Here is a 16,561-nt window from a genome sequence, read left to right on the forward strand (position 1 = left end):
ATCCTAGGAGATTGGGTAAAAATTTTATGTACATTCACACAGTGAAGGTAAGAAAAAGAATAAACAGGCTATATGTTAGATATGGAAAAATGCAGAAGATAAATTAAATGGAAAAAAGTAAACAAAAAACCTCAAACAAAAATAACCAGTACGGGGCCGGCCCCGTGGCTTAGCGGTTAAGTGTGCGCGCTCCGCTGCTGGTGGCCCGGGTTCGGATCCCGGGCGCACACCGACGCACCGCTTCTCCAGCCATGCTGAGGCCGCGTCCCACGTACAGCAACTAGAAGGATGTGCAACTATGACATACAACTATCTCCTGGGGCTTTGGGGGAAAAAAAGTAAATAAACAAAAATTATAAAAAAAAAAATAACCAGTACGTATCCTATAAGCACACCATGTGCGCATGCACACGCACACAAGCACACACACAGCTGCATACAAACAGAAAAGGTATGAAAGTTCATCCACCAAACTGTCAATGGTGGCTTTTTCTTTTTCTGTTATTTGTGAGGAAGATTGGCCCTGAGCTAACATCTGTTGCCAATCTTCCTCTATTTTGTATGTGGGATGCTTCCACTGCATGGCTTGATGAGCAGCATGTAGGTCCATGCCTGGGATCTGAACCCATGAACCCCGGGCTGCCGAAGCGGAGTGTGCAAACTTAACCACTACGCCACTGGGTCGGCCCCAAATAGTGGCTTTTTCTGGGAGGAAAAATTATTGAGGAGTTTCCCTTTTCATTTTTTTTTACCTATCTGGAATGTGTGATTTTAAAAATAAATTTAGGAACTAAAAAAGAATGCACATTTAAAAAAATTGCTTAAAGAAAGATGATGATTTAAAGGCGGGGACTGACTTGTACACAAATGCTACAAATGGAATGCAGAAGAAACTGCAGAAAATGCCCCTGGATTTGGTGAACTATATCTTACAAATATCGCCATTTCTCTCTAAAAAATTGTCTCCCTTAGACATCAAATTTCTAAAAATAAAATTACAGACCAAATAGATGCTATAATTATAGGGCATTTCAAGTAACTGATGAATATCATATTTTTCTTAAATATTACAGGACTAACAATACTTGTGAACTATAATCAAATATTGGGAACATTTGATGCCTTTAAAAACAAGAGCGGATAAACCACCAATGAAAAGGAAACTTGACGGAAAATACAAATTAGATGATACTGTAGGCACGGAAGCAGCAACATGACATTTAAATGTGGTATCTCAGTCCCATGTCCTAAAATGAAGGAGTCCTTTTAGAAATAAAACTAGAATGGAAATAAAGAAAAGACAAAGATTATATTTGGACTTGCTATAAAATGACTAAAGAAAGTTCACCCTTGAAGAAGCATTTCTTACTTCAAATGAATTGTTTACTCAATCTTGTTAATATCTTAAATGTTGTGCTACATTTTTAACTTGAACTTGCCAGTAAAAGGCATGATACTGGCGAACTTGTGTTCGGATATAAGAAGAACATGAGTCTCTTTTTTTCCTGGACTTGAATGCTTTTAAATTCACAACGGACTATCTTGGCTTTTCTTACTACCTTTGTATGTACATCCAGTAAGAGCTGGAGCAGCCAGATAGAATAAGTAGCTTTACACAATATATATAATCCTGGACAGGCTTAAGAAAATGCATTTTAATCTATTAAATTATATTTTAAATTGGGGAGGCTGCTTTTGAAAAACCTTGCCATAAGCCATCTGCAAAGTACTTGATTATTTATCTATTTTACAGATTAGATTTTTTTTAACTTATGCAATTTTCTTAAAGCTATATTGTTTTTTAGAACACACAATTTGGTTTTTACTGTAACTCCATTAAAAATTTTCCCTAATTTAAGTTACGACTGATAAATTAGTTGTTTAAATATTAAAAACGGTTATGACTAGAACCAGCATCTTTGACATCCAGCATACTCTGACAACACCCAACCAACCACTAGTCATGCATCTGAGTAAAAGCAATCAAACCTTGGTTTTCCAGATTATCATTTAAATATAAGCACAAGGTTTTAGCAATGAACGTGATTAATAAAACAAGCTTGATTTCTGGTGCTGAACTTTCAAAATGGATGCAGATACAAGCTGTAACGATACCTTTCTGGGATGCTGCTGTTTAGGGGAAGCATCCCTTCCCCATCTCATTCAGTCCCCCCCAACCCGGCCTCCCTCTGCCTCCTCTACTCAGAAACCTCTTATTTCATCTCACACACACACACACACACACACACACACACACTCTCTCTCTCTCTCTCTCTCTCTGCAAACACTCACAGAGCAATACCACGTGCCTGTCTGTTGCTACCTGAAGTGCTGAAATTGACATTTTACAACCTTATTCTTTTTAAAATAGAAGACAGAAGGCAAACTAATGGGACATCATCATATGATAGCTACTATACTAGAGGCAACCAAAAGTGCACAGGAGAGGAAGTGCCCAATTTTATCCTAGAGAGTCAGGCTGACTTCAGGGAGGAGGTGGCATCTGCACTGAGTCTTGAAGAATGAGTAGGAGTTTGTTAGGCTGAGAAGGGGAAAGGCAATCTAAGTGGAGAGAAGAATGTCCAATGGCATGGAGGCACAAACTGTAACGGCATGTTGTTTCAAGCAGGAGGAAAGAGGTCTGCAGTGGCAAGATCATCGGGGTGTGTGGGTGGGTTTGGGGTGGGTGCGAAAACAGAAAGGGAGAGAAAGGTTAGGAACAAACTGTTGCATTCCAGAGCTCAAAGTATAAAGTCTTTTTAACCTGTGAGCAATGGGGAGTCAGGGGCAATTTGTACCCCTTCTTCACCTCCCCAAGCCCGCTGGTTTCCCACGGTTGGTCCATGCAACGTAGCCCCTCCCACAGCTCCTTTCTTTACGCCAGTCTTGTCTTTCCAGGAAAAAGAAAATCTGCTTTTCTGACTAACTGTAGTCCTGATCTTTCATCCACTCTGGAAACGTAGGACTTTATTGGCCAAGTAAAGAAATTTTCACAAACATATGTGAAGACCATCATTTTTGGAATTTGTTTCATATTCTTTATAGTAACTTTTTCCACTCTTTATAAGGTTTCAGTTGTAATTTTTCTAATTTGCTTTTTCTAAACTAGTAAAAGCTAGTTTTCTGGAACTAGGTTACAGACAGACTTTGGCCCATTTAACAAGGTCAGACTGTTTATTCTTGACAGAATTCTTTCCCACTGTAAAAAGGTACTTTTAAATGCCACATTCCAAGAGCAGTGCCAGTAAGCCACTGAAGCATATTTTCCCACAAGAACTGATACCATGTGCAGGCCCCACCTCACTGAAATCACCCAGCGTTACATAAGGTGCAGATAGTATTTAACGTCACCATGAAATCTATCAACTGAAGTATGCCAGCAAGTATTCAGAAAACACTTCCACATATTTCAAGCATCGTAACCTTTAAAAAGTAATTCATCAAAATAAAAATGGGAAAGAAGAAAGGGAAGGCTAGCTTTAGAAATAACAAAAAAAAAAAGAAATTAAGACACAGAAGAATAGATACCTTGTAATTTTATACTAGTACCCAAATCTAGAAGTAGTAGAGAATTTTCTCCCTTATTTTGGGGTTTTTATGGTTGAGTTGTTAAATTTACAGCCCCATTTTCAGAACTGCCAGCCTTCAAAATAAATACATGAGCAGCGCTCAAGTAAATTCTCCTACGCTTTCCCCTTCTTTCTTTTGGATGTTTCCCTGAGACTTGAAGGTAGATTATTCCCCCACAGCCAACTGTAAAGTTTAACATTCAAATTTATGAGGGATTTAAAAATCATCAGTATCCTTACAGATGTTGCATGCAACGATGTCACTCACCCTGTGTTTCACGCCTAGAAAAAAGGAAACAGAAAGCAGGAGCAACAACAGCAGCCTGAAGAGCATCATTTAGAAACAAACTTGGAATATTAGCAATAAAATATGAAAGAAAATCCAGCATTACAAAGCAATCATATACACGTTTGAGCTTAACTGTTGGAGAGAGCTGCACAGATTAACAGAAACATGTACCCAATCTTCTCAAGAACCCAAGTGGACTAAATAAAATGACTAAAAGAAACTACAAGGCAGACATTTTCAACCTTTTCCTGTAACAGTATGGTTCCTCCAAAGACCTGCAAAGATCTTAATTTTTAATTAAAACACACCATACAGAAAATGTAAGTGCACAGATTGGGGAGGTGTGGGAAAGTTTGTGATCTTGAGTAAGGAGAGATGAAGCATAATAATTATCTGAAGGTTAGGAATGGCTGCCCAAGCAGACATTCAAAGTGTAAATGTTACTCCCTGAGCTCAAGTTACTATCAGGGAGTGACGCAGGAATTGGGAAGATTAGCCGAAAGTTGCGTCTAAAAGAAATTAGAAAAAAATCTTTAGATGCTTATAATGATGCAATGACCCCAGAAGCAACATGGAAAATGCAGAGCTGGAAATTCATTCATTGATTCGTTTGTGAAAGCAGGGAGTTGTGAAAGAACCTGAGTTCAAAGAGTAGTGAGAAATTTCATGGTGTTAGATGATAAGGAATATGCATTTACGTGTCTGGGGGTGGTCTCTGGGTGGCAGTGGAAATGGTAGGACAGAGGGGTAGGTTGGGGCTACACTGCAAAGAAACTCTGTATGCCATGCTACCGAGTTTGGAATTCATTCTTTAGGCACTGGAGAATCATGAGGATTCATTTCATCCATTCACGATGTGTTTATCAAGTGCCTACCAAGTGCCAGGAAGGCATTGTGAGAAACAATAGAAGAGTATAAGATTTGGATTGAGTGAGTAAAAATAAACATGTCCAATGTGAGAGGATTTCAATAACATATCTCAACTTAGGAGCTTGCACTATGAAACTATCAAAGCCCAAGCAAAATGAAGATACTGCCATCTTTCTCTTCATTATAACTAAGTAAGCAGTGACATCCGTAAAACACATGAAGCTCACACATCCAAAGAATTAAAGAGGATGTAAAAATCCAAGTTATAGAAACACTGTTTTATATTCAATTCCAAGGACTGTGTCTCATATTCCTTTGAATGAACATAACACGACACTTGAGTTAAGCGATTTTAGAGGAGATGGAATTATCTCGTTAAATTTAGTTTGTCAGATTAGCCCTGACCAAGCGCAGAAGGCATATTCCTGTAATAATGTTAGATGTGAGAAGTAACGAAATTTTTTCCATCTTTTGGACCCCCGAGAAACTGCTCGCAAAACCTCTCTAAAGCATTTGGTCTTGTCAACCTTAAGACAGTGCTTGGTCTTGACACTCAAACTTGGCCTCAAGCTTCTGAGATCTGAATGGCATCATACAGGGATATGATGAGATATAAAAAACCAGGTGACAACCAGACCCTGTCTATATTATGCCTTGATAGGATGTGCTGGCTGAACAGATGTATGGAGGAAGCAAAGAACATCTTGTCCTTTCTCTGAGTAAAACATCCTCCAGGCAGTAGCACTACAGTTAAACTGTTTTCATCCAGAACTAATTCGCAATAGTGACCACTTATGAAGGAGCTAGAATTAGGTGAGTCACATGAATGACTATCTTTTATAAACAAGTACTTCACAAGTATACCTGGTGCAATTAAATACCCACACGCATGCATACACACCTAGAGCAGCTTTCTGTACGGAATACATTATCTTTCTACATGGGAGAAATTCTCACAGTGGTCATCAACGTTTGCCTTCACTGCGGAGGCAGAGTTAACCCATGAGACGGTAACTCTAAATGTGTTTTATTACCACTGAGAATGCGCAACGGAGGATCTGGATGGGTTTTCATGTTTATTTTGGCACTGGCATTTTCCACGTACCCAGCCCTGGGAATCCTAAAGAAAACGTGTCCTGTTCCCAGCTCTGTGCACTGCCCCATTGTGTTCCACTTCCCTCACTGGTGAAAGTGAAAACGAAACCAGCACAAACACTCCATTGTTAACTATGAAATATGTACTGGCAACTGGAAGTTTTCACAAAACAGACCTGGTTGTGTCATGGCAAGGAGATGTTGAGTGGGGAGGGAGTTACAGGAGCCTTTCCGGCTTCAGAGGTGTGTCCTGCACTTTCGTTGAGGTGCTGAGGCGACAGGGCTTTGGGTTTTTTCCATTATACTCGTGTAATGCTCTTGGTTTGATTTACTCAGTATGCACTGGCAGCGTTTGCAGGCTTCTGTGGGAGCAACTAGGCTGCCCAAGCCGAGGCACAAGCCCTGCCAGGTCTCCATAGTAAATACAACACGCACGAAGAGGAAACAAGCATAAACAATTTATTTTCTCCTGTAAAAGATGACATTGTTCTCCGATCTCTGGTCCCGCTTCACTTTGTCACTTGGTGGTGCCAACTTGGTGCCGTACAATGAGCTATTCCAAACACAAACACAGAAAATAAGCCCGGACTGCATGATGTGCACATCCATGGGGCCCGCATCCAGGCGGGTTCCCAGAGGAGCATGCTGGTGACCTCTCTGAGCATCCTACACCCTGGCACGGGTGAGCAGGGAGGGCTTCCCTGACGCCCAGCCTACGACAGCTCCTGAGTCATAACGCTGGATAGAACTGTGTCCCCTTCCTTATTGCACTTATCTCTGTTTCTAACTGTACATTTCTTTGTGTGACTATCTGATTTGGATCTATCTCCCCATTTTGATTATAAGCTCTATGAGAGCAAAGACCGTGTCCATTTCACCATCATCGCTCAGCTTCATTGACAGTGTCTGGCACACGGAAAATGATTAATAATTATTTATTGACTGAATTCCACAACTCCATTTCATTAATTTTCTCCCCTAGGCTTATCAAAAAGTTTCTGAATCCACAAAGTTCCTTTAGTGTTTACTAAATGCTACCAACACTGAGGTTAAAGTGGGAAACCATCTATTGCTAGAGGCATAAAAAGGGGATGTAAGCAATTAGATTTTTGTAATACTTGTGGTATTAAATAAACGAATGATCTTAAGGCAATTTTGAAAATCTTATCAGTTCTATATAAGAAAAACCCCCAAGTGAATTTTTGTACTTTGTAGAGCTGTCAAATAAAAGCCTTTCCATGCTTACTATTTACTTGTTGCCTTTTAGTAATTTCTACAGAGCAGAAGATGTTTTCAGAACACACATGTCTTGTAATAGCGAAGATATGGAAAAAAAGACCTTTGGAGAAGAGAATGTAATTCACTCAGTGAGCATTTTATTAAGTCACTCACTAAAAAGATAGGAGAACATTCTCACTTTTTCATTATGGTACAAAGTGGAATTTTTCTCCAACTATGTGTGTTAGACACACGCATTTGGAGGAAAAACGCGTACTATCTTTTGTCTAATGATTGTATAAAGGCCCTCCAAGTACACTGAAAAGTCACTGTAATACTGTTCACCGCAGAGCAGAAATTAGTTTGAGGGAGGCCAATCCTGGACTTCATCCCAGGATGCGAAGTTACTGAGGCACCAAAAGGAACGACCTCATTTTAAGGTGTAGACTTCTTTCTGCCCACGGGCCGCTTTACAGTGACTGTCCTGCGGAGTGACTGGCTTTAACTGCCTGTGTGTTGGCAATAACATCTGGATATAAAAATGTCAACACTGGCATTGCTCTGGATGGCCCTCAAAGTGGTCTCATGTACAGTGAGCACAGCATGATGTGTGTGCTGTCGCGATTATGCATTTGGGTGATTTTTAACAGGGCAGACAAACACACGAGTGAATCCAGAGAATGCTTGATTTTTCCCAAGCAACGATACATTTACAAGACGTTCAGGTGTGCACAAGTGTGACAGAAGAAGTTTCATGCTGAAGTCTACATAAAAAATAAGTTAACCAGGAAGCACAAATTCATGCCTCAGTGTTCCCTGCTGTGTTAAAATGTGGCATGAGCTAGTTGTTTTTTTAATTACAATTTTAGCAAAACTTAAAATATATTTAAAAAAATGGACTGTTCAACATTTATGGAATCTTTGGATGCCGTCTGTAGAACCCCAGAGTTCTGATCGCAGTTTGATAGCTTCTGAAGTATTGGAGCCTCTGGTGAGGAGAAGAGGAAGGGAGTAAGGACAGGGGGCGAGAATTCTACAAACATTAGCATTCTCCAAGCCATTTACAACCTATTTGGTGAATTCAGACTTAACTTGATCACAAACTGCCTGTCTGACTCTCAGTTTCCCCACTTTCAAAATGAGATGGTTGATAAGGAGTTCCCCAAACACCAAATCCCATGGCAACAATATCACCCTACATGCTGTTCAGAAAAAAAAATAATAAAGATTTTGCATCATAAACAAAGAGAAGACTACTCTCTCCCTGAGCTGCTGTTCATAGCATGTCATGATTGTTCGAGTCATCATTGGGCTTCGGAGACTCTCCCTGTCAGACCTGGTGCACAACTGGGGATGACCGAACCTGCTGACTGAGCAGTTGGTCTCTATTTCCCTTTTATCCTGACAGACAAAAATGAGTTGCACCATACATCACATTTGACATGGAAAGTGCTTAGAAATGCTGACTTTAGAATGACTCTAAATATAATTTCACATAGTCTTATAGTCATTCTATTGAACAAGCACATATTCTTGAAACATTTCTGCCACAGAGCGTCAGGCCACTGCCTCAGTCATGATTCTTACGTATCGCTTATGTGCAATGGAAAGAACCTCCCTGTAACCTGTTCTCTCTCCACAGTCTGAGGTCCTTCTTGCACCATGAGGGGCCTCACACACGTGCTTACAGACACTCCAGTCTGCATTCCATACTCTGCTCATACGCCTAAAAACTGCCGTCAGGCTTGGGGTGAACACCCAGATGGCACAATCTGCTGTTAGGAGGAAGGACCCGAGGATTGCCCATGCCATTTCCATTTAGTCAGGGAATTCCAATGCCTCAGTGTGGTAGGGTGCGGGGGGGGTGGTGTCAGACTCTAGGTGGCATGTCTCCTTGGCACCCTGGATTCCACGTCCCATGAAGGGAGGCATGGCTGGAGCAGGGCCAGTGACGGCTCCTCTAAAGCATGAGACCCAGGCTGGAGGCCCCTCTTGCCTGGGTCTAAGGCATACACTGTAGCCACCCACATTTTATTTCTACAACCTTTAAAGAAATAGGTATGAACAACCCTTACTCTGTATGGGTACATGTGCATGCCTGACTGTATACTGAGCAGCAAGAAGCCAATACCCTGTAAAGACACCTGACTATCATGCTGGAGGCAGGCCCCTAAAGTTAGGTGTCTAAGGGGCACTTCACCCTCCCTTATCAGATGGAGACAAGCTAAGTCATTTGGCCCTATGTCACACACCTACAACTACAACTACAGTCCACACTTACAATGACTGTCTCAAATTAATTTCTACCCAAAAGGCAAACTCCTTCAAGGAGCTTATAGCCTGATAAATAAAACCCCAAAATAACTACAAATAAGACAGAAAGCAGTATTATGAAAGATATTAATAAGATGTTACTCTGGAACATCTGAGGGAGGAAAGAGGAATTAATTTCTGCAGGGAGTACCAGAAGGGGACATTTGAGTCAGGCTTTGGAAGATAAGGAATATATTAGCATTTCTTGTGGCTGTAAGACATCAGTTTCAAATCAGTTAACTTGTAATTCCTTTAACATTCCACAGATTAAGTGGATTCCCAGTTCCTGTATGACATAACCCACTAAAAAATGTGTATTTCCAGGAAGTGGAGTGTAGTCTTTTTGTCTTCAAGAAATACTAAAAATAAATACCAGTTCAGTTTGAAAAACTGTGATTTCAAGTCTTTATACGTCACCACGTGGACGTAAACCAATGCATCAGTATACTAAATGGATTTTTCCTTTAAATAGAAAAATATAAAACAATAGGAAAAATTTTAAATGCAGCACCCTATAGGAATCATATCCTTTATTATTGCCATTAAATTCCAACTATCACTCTTTCAAATAAAGTCCGAATTTGTTCCAGTGTCTTTCTCAGTTGCTAATGTTTACTTTATGTCACCACAAGAAATATAGAGTATGCAGTACAAACTAGATACTGCAAAATCAGGTATTTATGATTGCCTTTCCCCTTTTCTTTATGAAATAAATTGCCGGCATTTTCCTGTCTGAACATATCAACTTTCAGCAAGAATGGAATGTTAATTGATGTTACGCACAAGCTGGGCTATTATTCCTCAAATTTAATAAGCAAAAAAAAATCAAAACAAAATCCAACTGGGTTTCCTGTTTTTATTTATGGTTTTTAGTGCCAATTTTGGGGGATCAAAATAAAGTGTCTGTTTCAGTTACGGCTCATCCTTCCCTCAATTAGTGTACCCAAGGAGACCAGTTCCTTCCATCTGCTCCCCTGATGACTGTCTGCACCACAAAGCCTATTCAAGCTTCTCCCCAGAGCCTCACAAACAACATGCGAAACAACTTCCTAGGGAAGCTTGCAGCCTACCTCACCCTTCCCACTGGGGAAACACAGGACTCAGCCCTTTCTGGTGTGATTATATAAGAATACAAGGGCTCACTTGACTCAGCCCAAAGCTGAGGCACAGCCTTTAAATACCATTGTGTGCCTTGTCTTCTCAAAAGCGATGGTGCATGCTGGGCAAAGAGGAAACAAGTATGATTTATCTTTCAACAACGGTGACACATTCCAAGGAACCCTCTGTAAAAATTCTGATGCCCTAGATAACGTATATAATGTTGGGAAACTAAGTGGTTTTACATGTCCAGGTTATATTATCTGTATTTTGGGGTTGGTGGAGGGGTGGGGAAGCAGAACACTTTTATAAATTGAATTTTTTTCTAAGGCATAAAAAAGGAGACAAAAAAGAGATCACTCTCTTTCAGAGAATTTCCAATTCCCCTCCCGAATTTTTACTTCTCAACTGAGGCACAACTGGAATTTGGGGAAACAATTCCTTGTTGTGCAGAATATTAGCCTCCTTGCAACCATCTCTATCCCCTAAGTCATCTGGATGACCAAAGACATGGCCAAACATTGCTCAAGGACACCCCCGACCCAGGGCACTGCTGCCCCTCAAAGGCTCCAGATGGACCATATGTGAAAAATGACATACTGACCCAAGAGAATTCTTTCTCTTCAGGCTTAATCTAATGCTTTGAGGGCCATTTATTTAGCTTTCGTGGAGTCTAAAGGATTCTCCTCATCAACTTTCTGCCCCAAATAAGAACAGTAAAGGGACATTCCTTGGCTTTTTGTATCTGTGCATGAATTCACTGTATGTAAAACAAATCTTTCAAAAAAAGGGTTATTAGCGCTTACTTCCAGGCTCCTCTTTTTATATTTTGGGTGCTGAATTTCACAAAAATTCAGTTCAGAAACAATGAACTACAAGGAGAAACAGAAGCTAACCAAAGTCAACAGCTATTATGGTTTCATGTCTGAATGAGACAAAGAACAGGATATCATAACTGTCATTCTTTGCCAAAACAGAGCCCTTGGGTTTACTCTTTCTATTTTGGCCTGGATGAAGCCTTCACCCAGCAGGGTGGTGCTACTTGCTTATGGGTCATCCAAGTTCACTGTAAATTTAATTTCTTCTTCACAGCTGGCACCACAGCTTCAGAGGAGTGCTTTTACACACCTGTGAGAGCACCATGGCTGTTCCTCAAACCAGGATGCTGCAGACAGGTCAACGTTCTCAGTGCTGTCTCTTCCCTGACCTTGAGCTGTGTTTCCCCAGACATTATACATGCAGCTCTGAAAACAGTGGTTATGGCAAAAAGCATTTGGAAACTTGTAACTGATTCCTTTCTAGTGGCAAGATGCAACAGGCTATTTCTGCAATGGTCCTGTCCACAATAAGCCCAGCCCGGATGTGTGTAGTTGTAAGCAGAATGCTTTCCTCCTACCCGCTGCTATATAAAAAAGTGCCAAGACATTGTATCCACCAACTGACCACTGGCAGCAATAACATTAGGGGGTGCAATGGGGGCAAATTTGTCATTCAAAAGAGGAAAAATAAGTTTAATGTAAGAACAACACTCTCACTCACCACTGAGGTAAGAGCCATCTGAAAACTGTAGATGCGGGCAAGGCCGAAGTCAGCCAGTTTTATTTGTCCATTGCTGGTCACCAGAATGTTCTGTGGTTTTAGATCACGATGCACTACACGGTGAGAATGAAGAAAGTCCAGACCTCGGAGAAGCTGAAACATCATATCCTAAATAAAACCAAAAAAGAAAATCAATACACCGTCAACATAGAAATTCAACATGCTGAATCCTCAGCACTTAGGAGAGTGCCTGGCACACAGAAAGCACCTGATAAATATCTGCTGAATGAATGAATTTGTCTCCCTTTCTATCTCTCCATTCTCCCATTCTCAAGATCACTACAAAAAACTTCACTCTCAACCTGTATTTTATTAATGAAAGGACAATTTAAAAATAGTTTCAGATGGTACAGAAAATATCCTAGAAGAATATATTTACCAAACTGGTGTCAGTGGTTAATACTGCGGAGAGGAAGTAGGACATGGTGAGAGGGCGAAGTCAAGGCTGACTTCGGCCTTGCCTGCATCTACAGTTTTCAGATGGCTCTTACCTCAGTGGTGAGTGAGAGTGTTGTTCTTACATTAAACTTATTTTTTACTTCATTTACTTACTTTTTACTTCATAGACTTCTATATGGTTTAATATGTGATTTCGACAATTAAAATCCATGAATGATAATAATATTAATGCTAATTCTTATTATTTTTATAGCACCTAATACTAAGCAATCACTATGGGTCAAGCACTGTTCTAAGCACCCTCTGTTGAGCAACTCACTTAATCCACACCACAACACTGAGGTAAATAATGTCACCACCCCATTTTACAGGTCAAGAAACTGATACACAGTAGATGTTATGTAATTAGCCCAAAGTAACCCCACTAGCAAGAGACAAAGTCTTGATTCAGAGTCTGGAAAAACTGGATTCAAATCCCCAATGTACTCCTTTATTAGATCAATGATCGAATGAGTATGTAAAACCAGGTGAGCCATTATACCTTGCCGAGCCTCAGTTTTCCCGTCTGTAAAATGGGAAAGTAACAAAACCTACTTCAAATAATCATTATAAAGCAGTTAGCATTGTAGTCAGCATTCAATAAATGGTAGCTCTTACTGCTATCATTATTAACCAGCAGGGAGTAGGAGGGCATTCAGAAAATAAACCAATGTCACATCTTTTTCTAATTTTAGAACTGATAAAATTAGACACAAGATTTTAAACTCAGTATCCGAAACTAGGAATTTAAGACGTTGATCATGCTATGATCCTCTGAAACCTGCGGTTAGTAAGACTGACCTACCCCTCAAAATATTGTGAGAATGATGTGTACAAGGGAGGATAAAATTATCTTGTTCATATAAGGGTTAGAAAAATGATTAGGCAGCATCATGGGCTTCAGAGCTGGCAGGGGCTGTGGGGACACACTTGTTCATCAGGTGGACCGTATTTGGTTATTGGTTTACGAGACCGGTTCTTCCTTCAGAGTTGGGAGAGCTGTCTTCACATCCCAGCTTGTTTAAAATCAAAGCCTTAGCTTTTTCATTTAGAAAATAGTGCTTCCTTTTCATAATATTATGAGATTTAAATGAACTAATACATGCAAAGGGGTAGTGCAGTTTCTGGCACAATGTGAGCATTTAACAAATGATAATCATTAGTGTCCTGTTTTCTGGGGGAGACAGAGTCACACAAAACTATAAGAAAATGTGTCCAGAGCCACAAGGTCAGTGAACAAAGCACTAAGGGCGGGCATGCAACAACAGAGGTGTCCTGGAATCCTTTCTGAGATCCACCTAAATGGATATTCTGAACCGGCAGGGGTTGCTAACTTTCCAAAGGTGAAAACTCTGGAGAAGACTGTACCGTCAAGGGACACTCCTTCAGGACTTAAGAACCACTGCAGGTCAAACAACTTACAATGAATAAACAGGAGTGTGAAAACGAAGCACGAAATGTTAACGAAAGTAGTCTTCTGCTGTGGCAAATAGGTCTTTATTGGAAACACATGCACACAACTTGTAAGCACTGATTTTAAACAGCATGACTAACCTAAAGTAATGTCATGCTGGCTTGTCATCTTCAGCTTCTTCTACACTAAGCACCAACCATTTAAAATAGGACAAAGAATAACTCTGCTTGGTTCATGTTTCACTGTTCAAACAATTTAAACAGCCAATTAGCAGAATAAAAATTTGAAAATTTGAACTAATTAATAATTAGGAGCGTCTAAATTTACAAAAAGCCTCAACTACACTACAGAGTAAGAAAAAAGTGTATTGCTTTTATTTGTGCATTTATTTATATAGCACATACTATATTTTTCTTTATTATAAAATTGGTGCATGCTTAATGTAGAAAATTAAAAAAATTCCAAAGGAAGAACAAAAATCACCCAAAATTCTACCACTCAGAGAACTGAGAAAATATCACTGTTAAATAATTTTTGTGTTTTTCTAGTCTGTCTTTTAAAAATTACACGTATTGCTAATATTTGTAGGTATAAACATAATATATTTAAAAATAAATATTAAAAAAATATTATACTATAATTTATATAAATAATATTATAACTTACATAAACAATATATATTTATAATGTTAAACCAAATATATACTATATTTATAAATAAAAATGGTTATTATTCTGTACATATTATTTTGTGGTTCTTTTAAAAACATTTATGTTTTTAAAACATAATATTCATTATGAATATTTTGCCCCTTCAACAAAACTCTTCTACAATATAACTTCTTTCATATAATATGATTTTTAATGGCTGCATGGTTTTCCTCCCAGGGATATGCCATAATCATTATTATTTGGTTTTAGTTGTGTTACTTTGGAACTTATACCAGGAGTCAGGTTCTTCTTTGTTTAAAGGCTAGAGTAGATGAAAATGACTTATTAACATCATATCTAAGCATGGGATAAGCAGTGCAAATCCACATGACTGCACTAACATTGATTCCATGTAAATGATTACTACAGAGGTAGGAAAAGTTAGTTCTACATAAGATCATTCTTCAGATTTTATTAGGCTACTTTAAAATTTTTTTGGTTAGCAAACTGGGTTTTCTTTTAAACCTAGAATATCTAGCTATAATTAGAGTTTTGAACTAGTGAGCTTTGAATTAATGATTTAAAAAACATCTTGCCCAAAATCCCATTACCTTCAGTAACTCAACTGTGAGCTAGGTTGATGAGCATTATGGATCTATAGGGAGTACATTTTGGGGACTCCCCTCAATCTTTAAACATCATTCATTGGAACATTAATCTCAAAGGGGAAATATACTCAACTATGTCAGGAACTCTAGTCACAATAAAGAATAAGATATGGGCCGGCCCCATGGCTTAGCGGTTAAGTGCTCGTGTTCCGCTACTGGCGGCTCGGGTTCGGACCCTGGGCGTTCACCGACGCACCGCTTCTCCGGCCATGCTGAGGCTGCATCCCTGATACAGCAACTAGAAGGATGTGCAACTATGACATACAACTATCTACTGGGGCTTTGCGGAAAAAAAGGAGGAGGATTGGCAATAGATGTTAGCTCAGAGCCGGTCTTCCTCAGCAAAAAGAGGAGGATTAGCATGGATGTTAGCTCAGGGCTGATCATCCTCACAAAAAAAAAAAAAAAAAAAGAGGTTTACCTATGTATGAAAAAAAAAAAAGAATAAGATATGGTCTCAATTCCTGAGAATATGAATGAATAAACTGTAACACTAAATCAGGTAAGAAAAAACACCTTTTCTTCAGTCACAAGAAGTGCTTTGCTCAAAGACATTTCAAAGGATTCTCTACTTAAGCTTATTATCTATTCTATCTCAATTTATAGTATCGTGAGACATACTTTTAAATTAGCTCCTCAAGATTTTAATCTAAATTAATCTGTTTTATACAAGACTCAAATATTTCACAGTAATCCCAGTGATGCAATGCAATGAAACTACGGATACTGCCAATTAAGGCTCTTTAAGTTAAACATAGGTTTAAAAACTTTTTATGTTACAATGCACAATTCTGGTATAAAAGGTTTGAACATCTAACCATACTTATGATAAACAGTCACTTGGGACCCTCACTCTGAAACACAGAATGTGGAAGCACGTTTCAACAGGACACCATCATGGAAAGAAGTCTGGCTCCCAGTGACTTCAGGTGGGGTTTGGTCCTTGGCAAATCCCTTGAAAAGACTCTGGACTTTAGTCAGAAGACCAGAAATCTTTAAAGCCTTGTAATCATTTCTTTTAGGCGTCCTAGAGCTCTAATCCTCTTGTGTCTTTAAAAACAAAACAAACAAGCAAATGAAAACTACTTCAAGCTTTTCTAATGGGAAAAAGTTTTCCAACTACAAAAAAAGCACGAATAGTTCCAAAAGATACTAAAAACATTCAATTTATACCACACAGTAAATCACAGACATCACAGGTTTCAATGGACAATTCTGGAGTTTTGGATATATCTACCTAATCTAAGTGATATATTCACATCCTCAAAGTTGTAGCAACAAAAATGTACATCAATAGTTTATCTATTTAAAAATTAAAAATAAGACATATATAACTTGT

The 16,561-nt window shown here is 39.1% G+C and overlaps 1 protein-coding gene across 4 annotated transcripts in view; it reads right to left on the reverse strand.

Annotated features, from left to right (window-relative positions):
• The window catches only part of CDK6 (cyclin dependent kinase 6), a 231,248-nt gene that overhangs the window by 106,700 nt on the left and 107,987 nt on the right, over positions 1-16,561 (reverse strand). For all 4 annotated transcript variants that reach the window (XM_004431342.3, XM_087420530.1, XM_004431343.3 and 1 more), the window contains exon 4: positions 11,992-12,159. In XM_004431342.3, coding sequence (XP_004431399.1) covers positions 11,992-12,159 — 168 coding nt within the window. The remainder of the gene's footprint in view (positions 1-11,991; positions 12,160-16,561) is intronic.

The sequence above is a fragment of the Ceratotherium simum genome, chromosome 1 (genome assembly GCF_057802395.1).
Source record: "Ceratotherium simum simum isolate JZ-2026a chromosome 1, ASM5780239v1, whole genome shotgun sequence".
Lineage (NCBI taxonomy): Eukaryota > Metazoa > Chordata > Mammalia > Perissodactyla > Rhinocerotidae > Ceratotherium > Ceratotherium simum.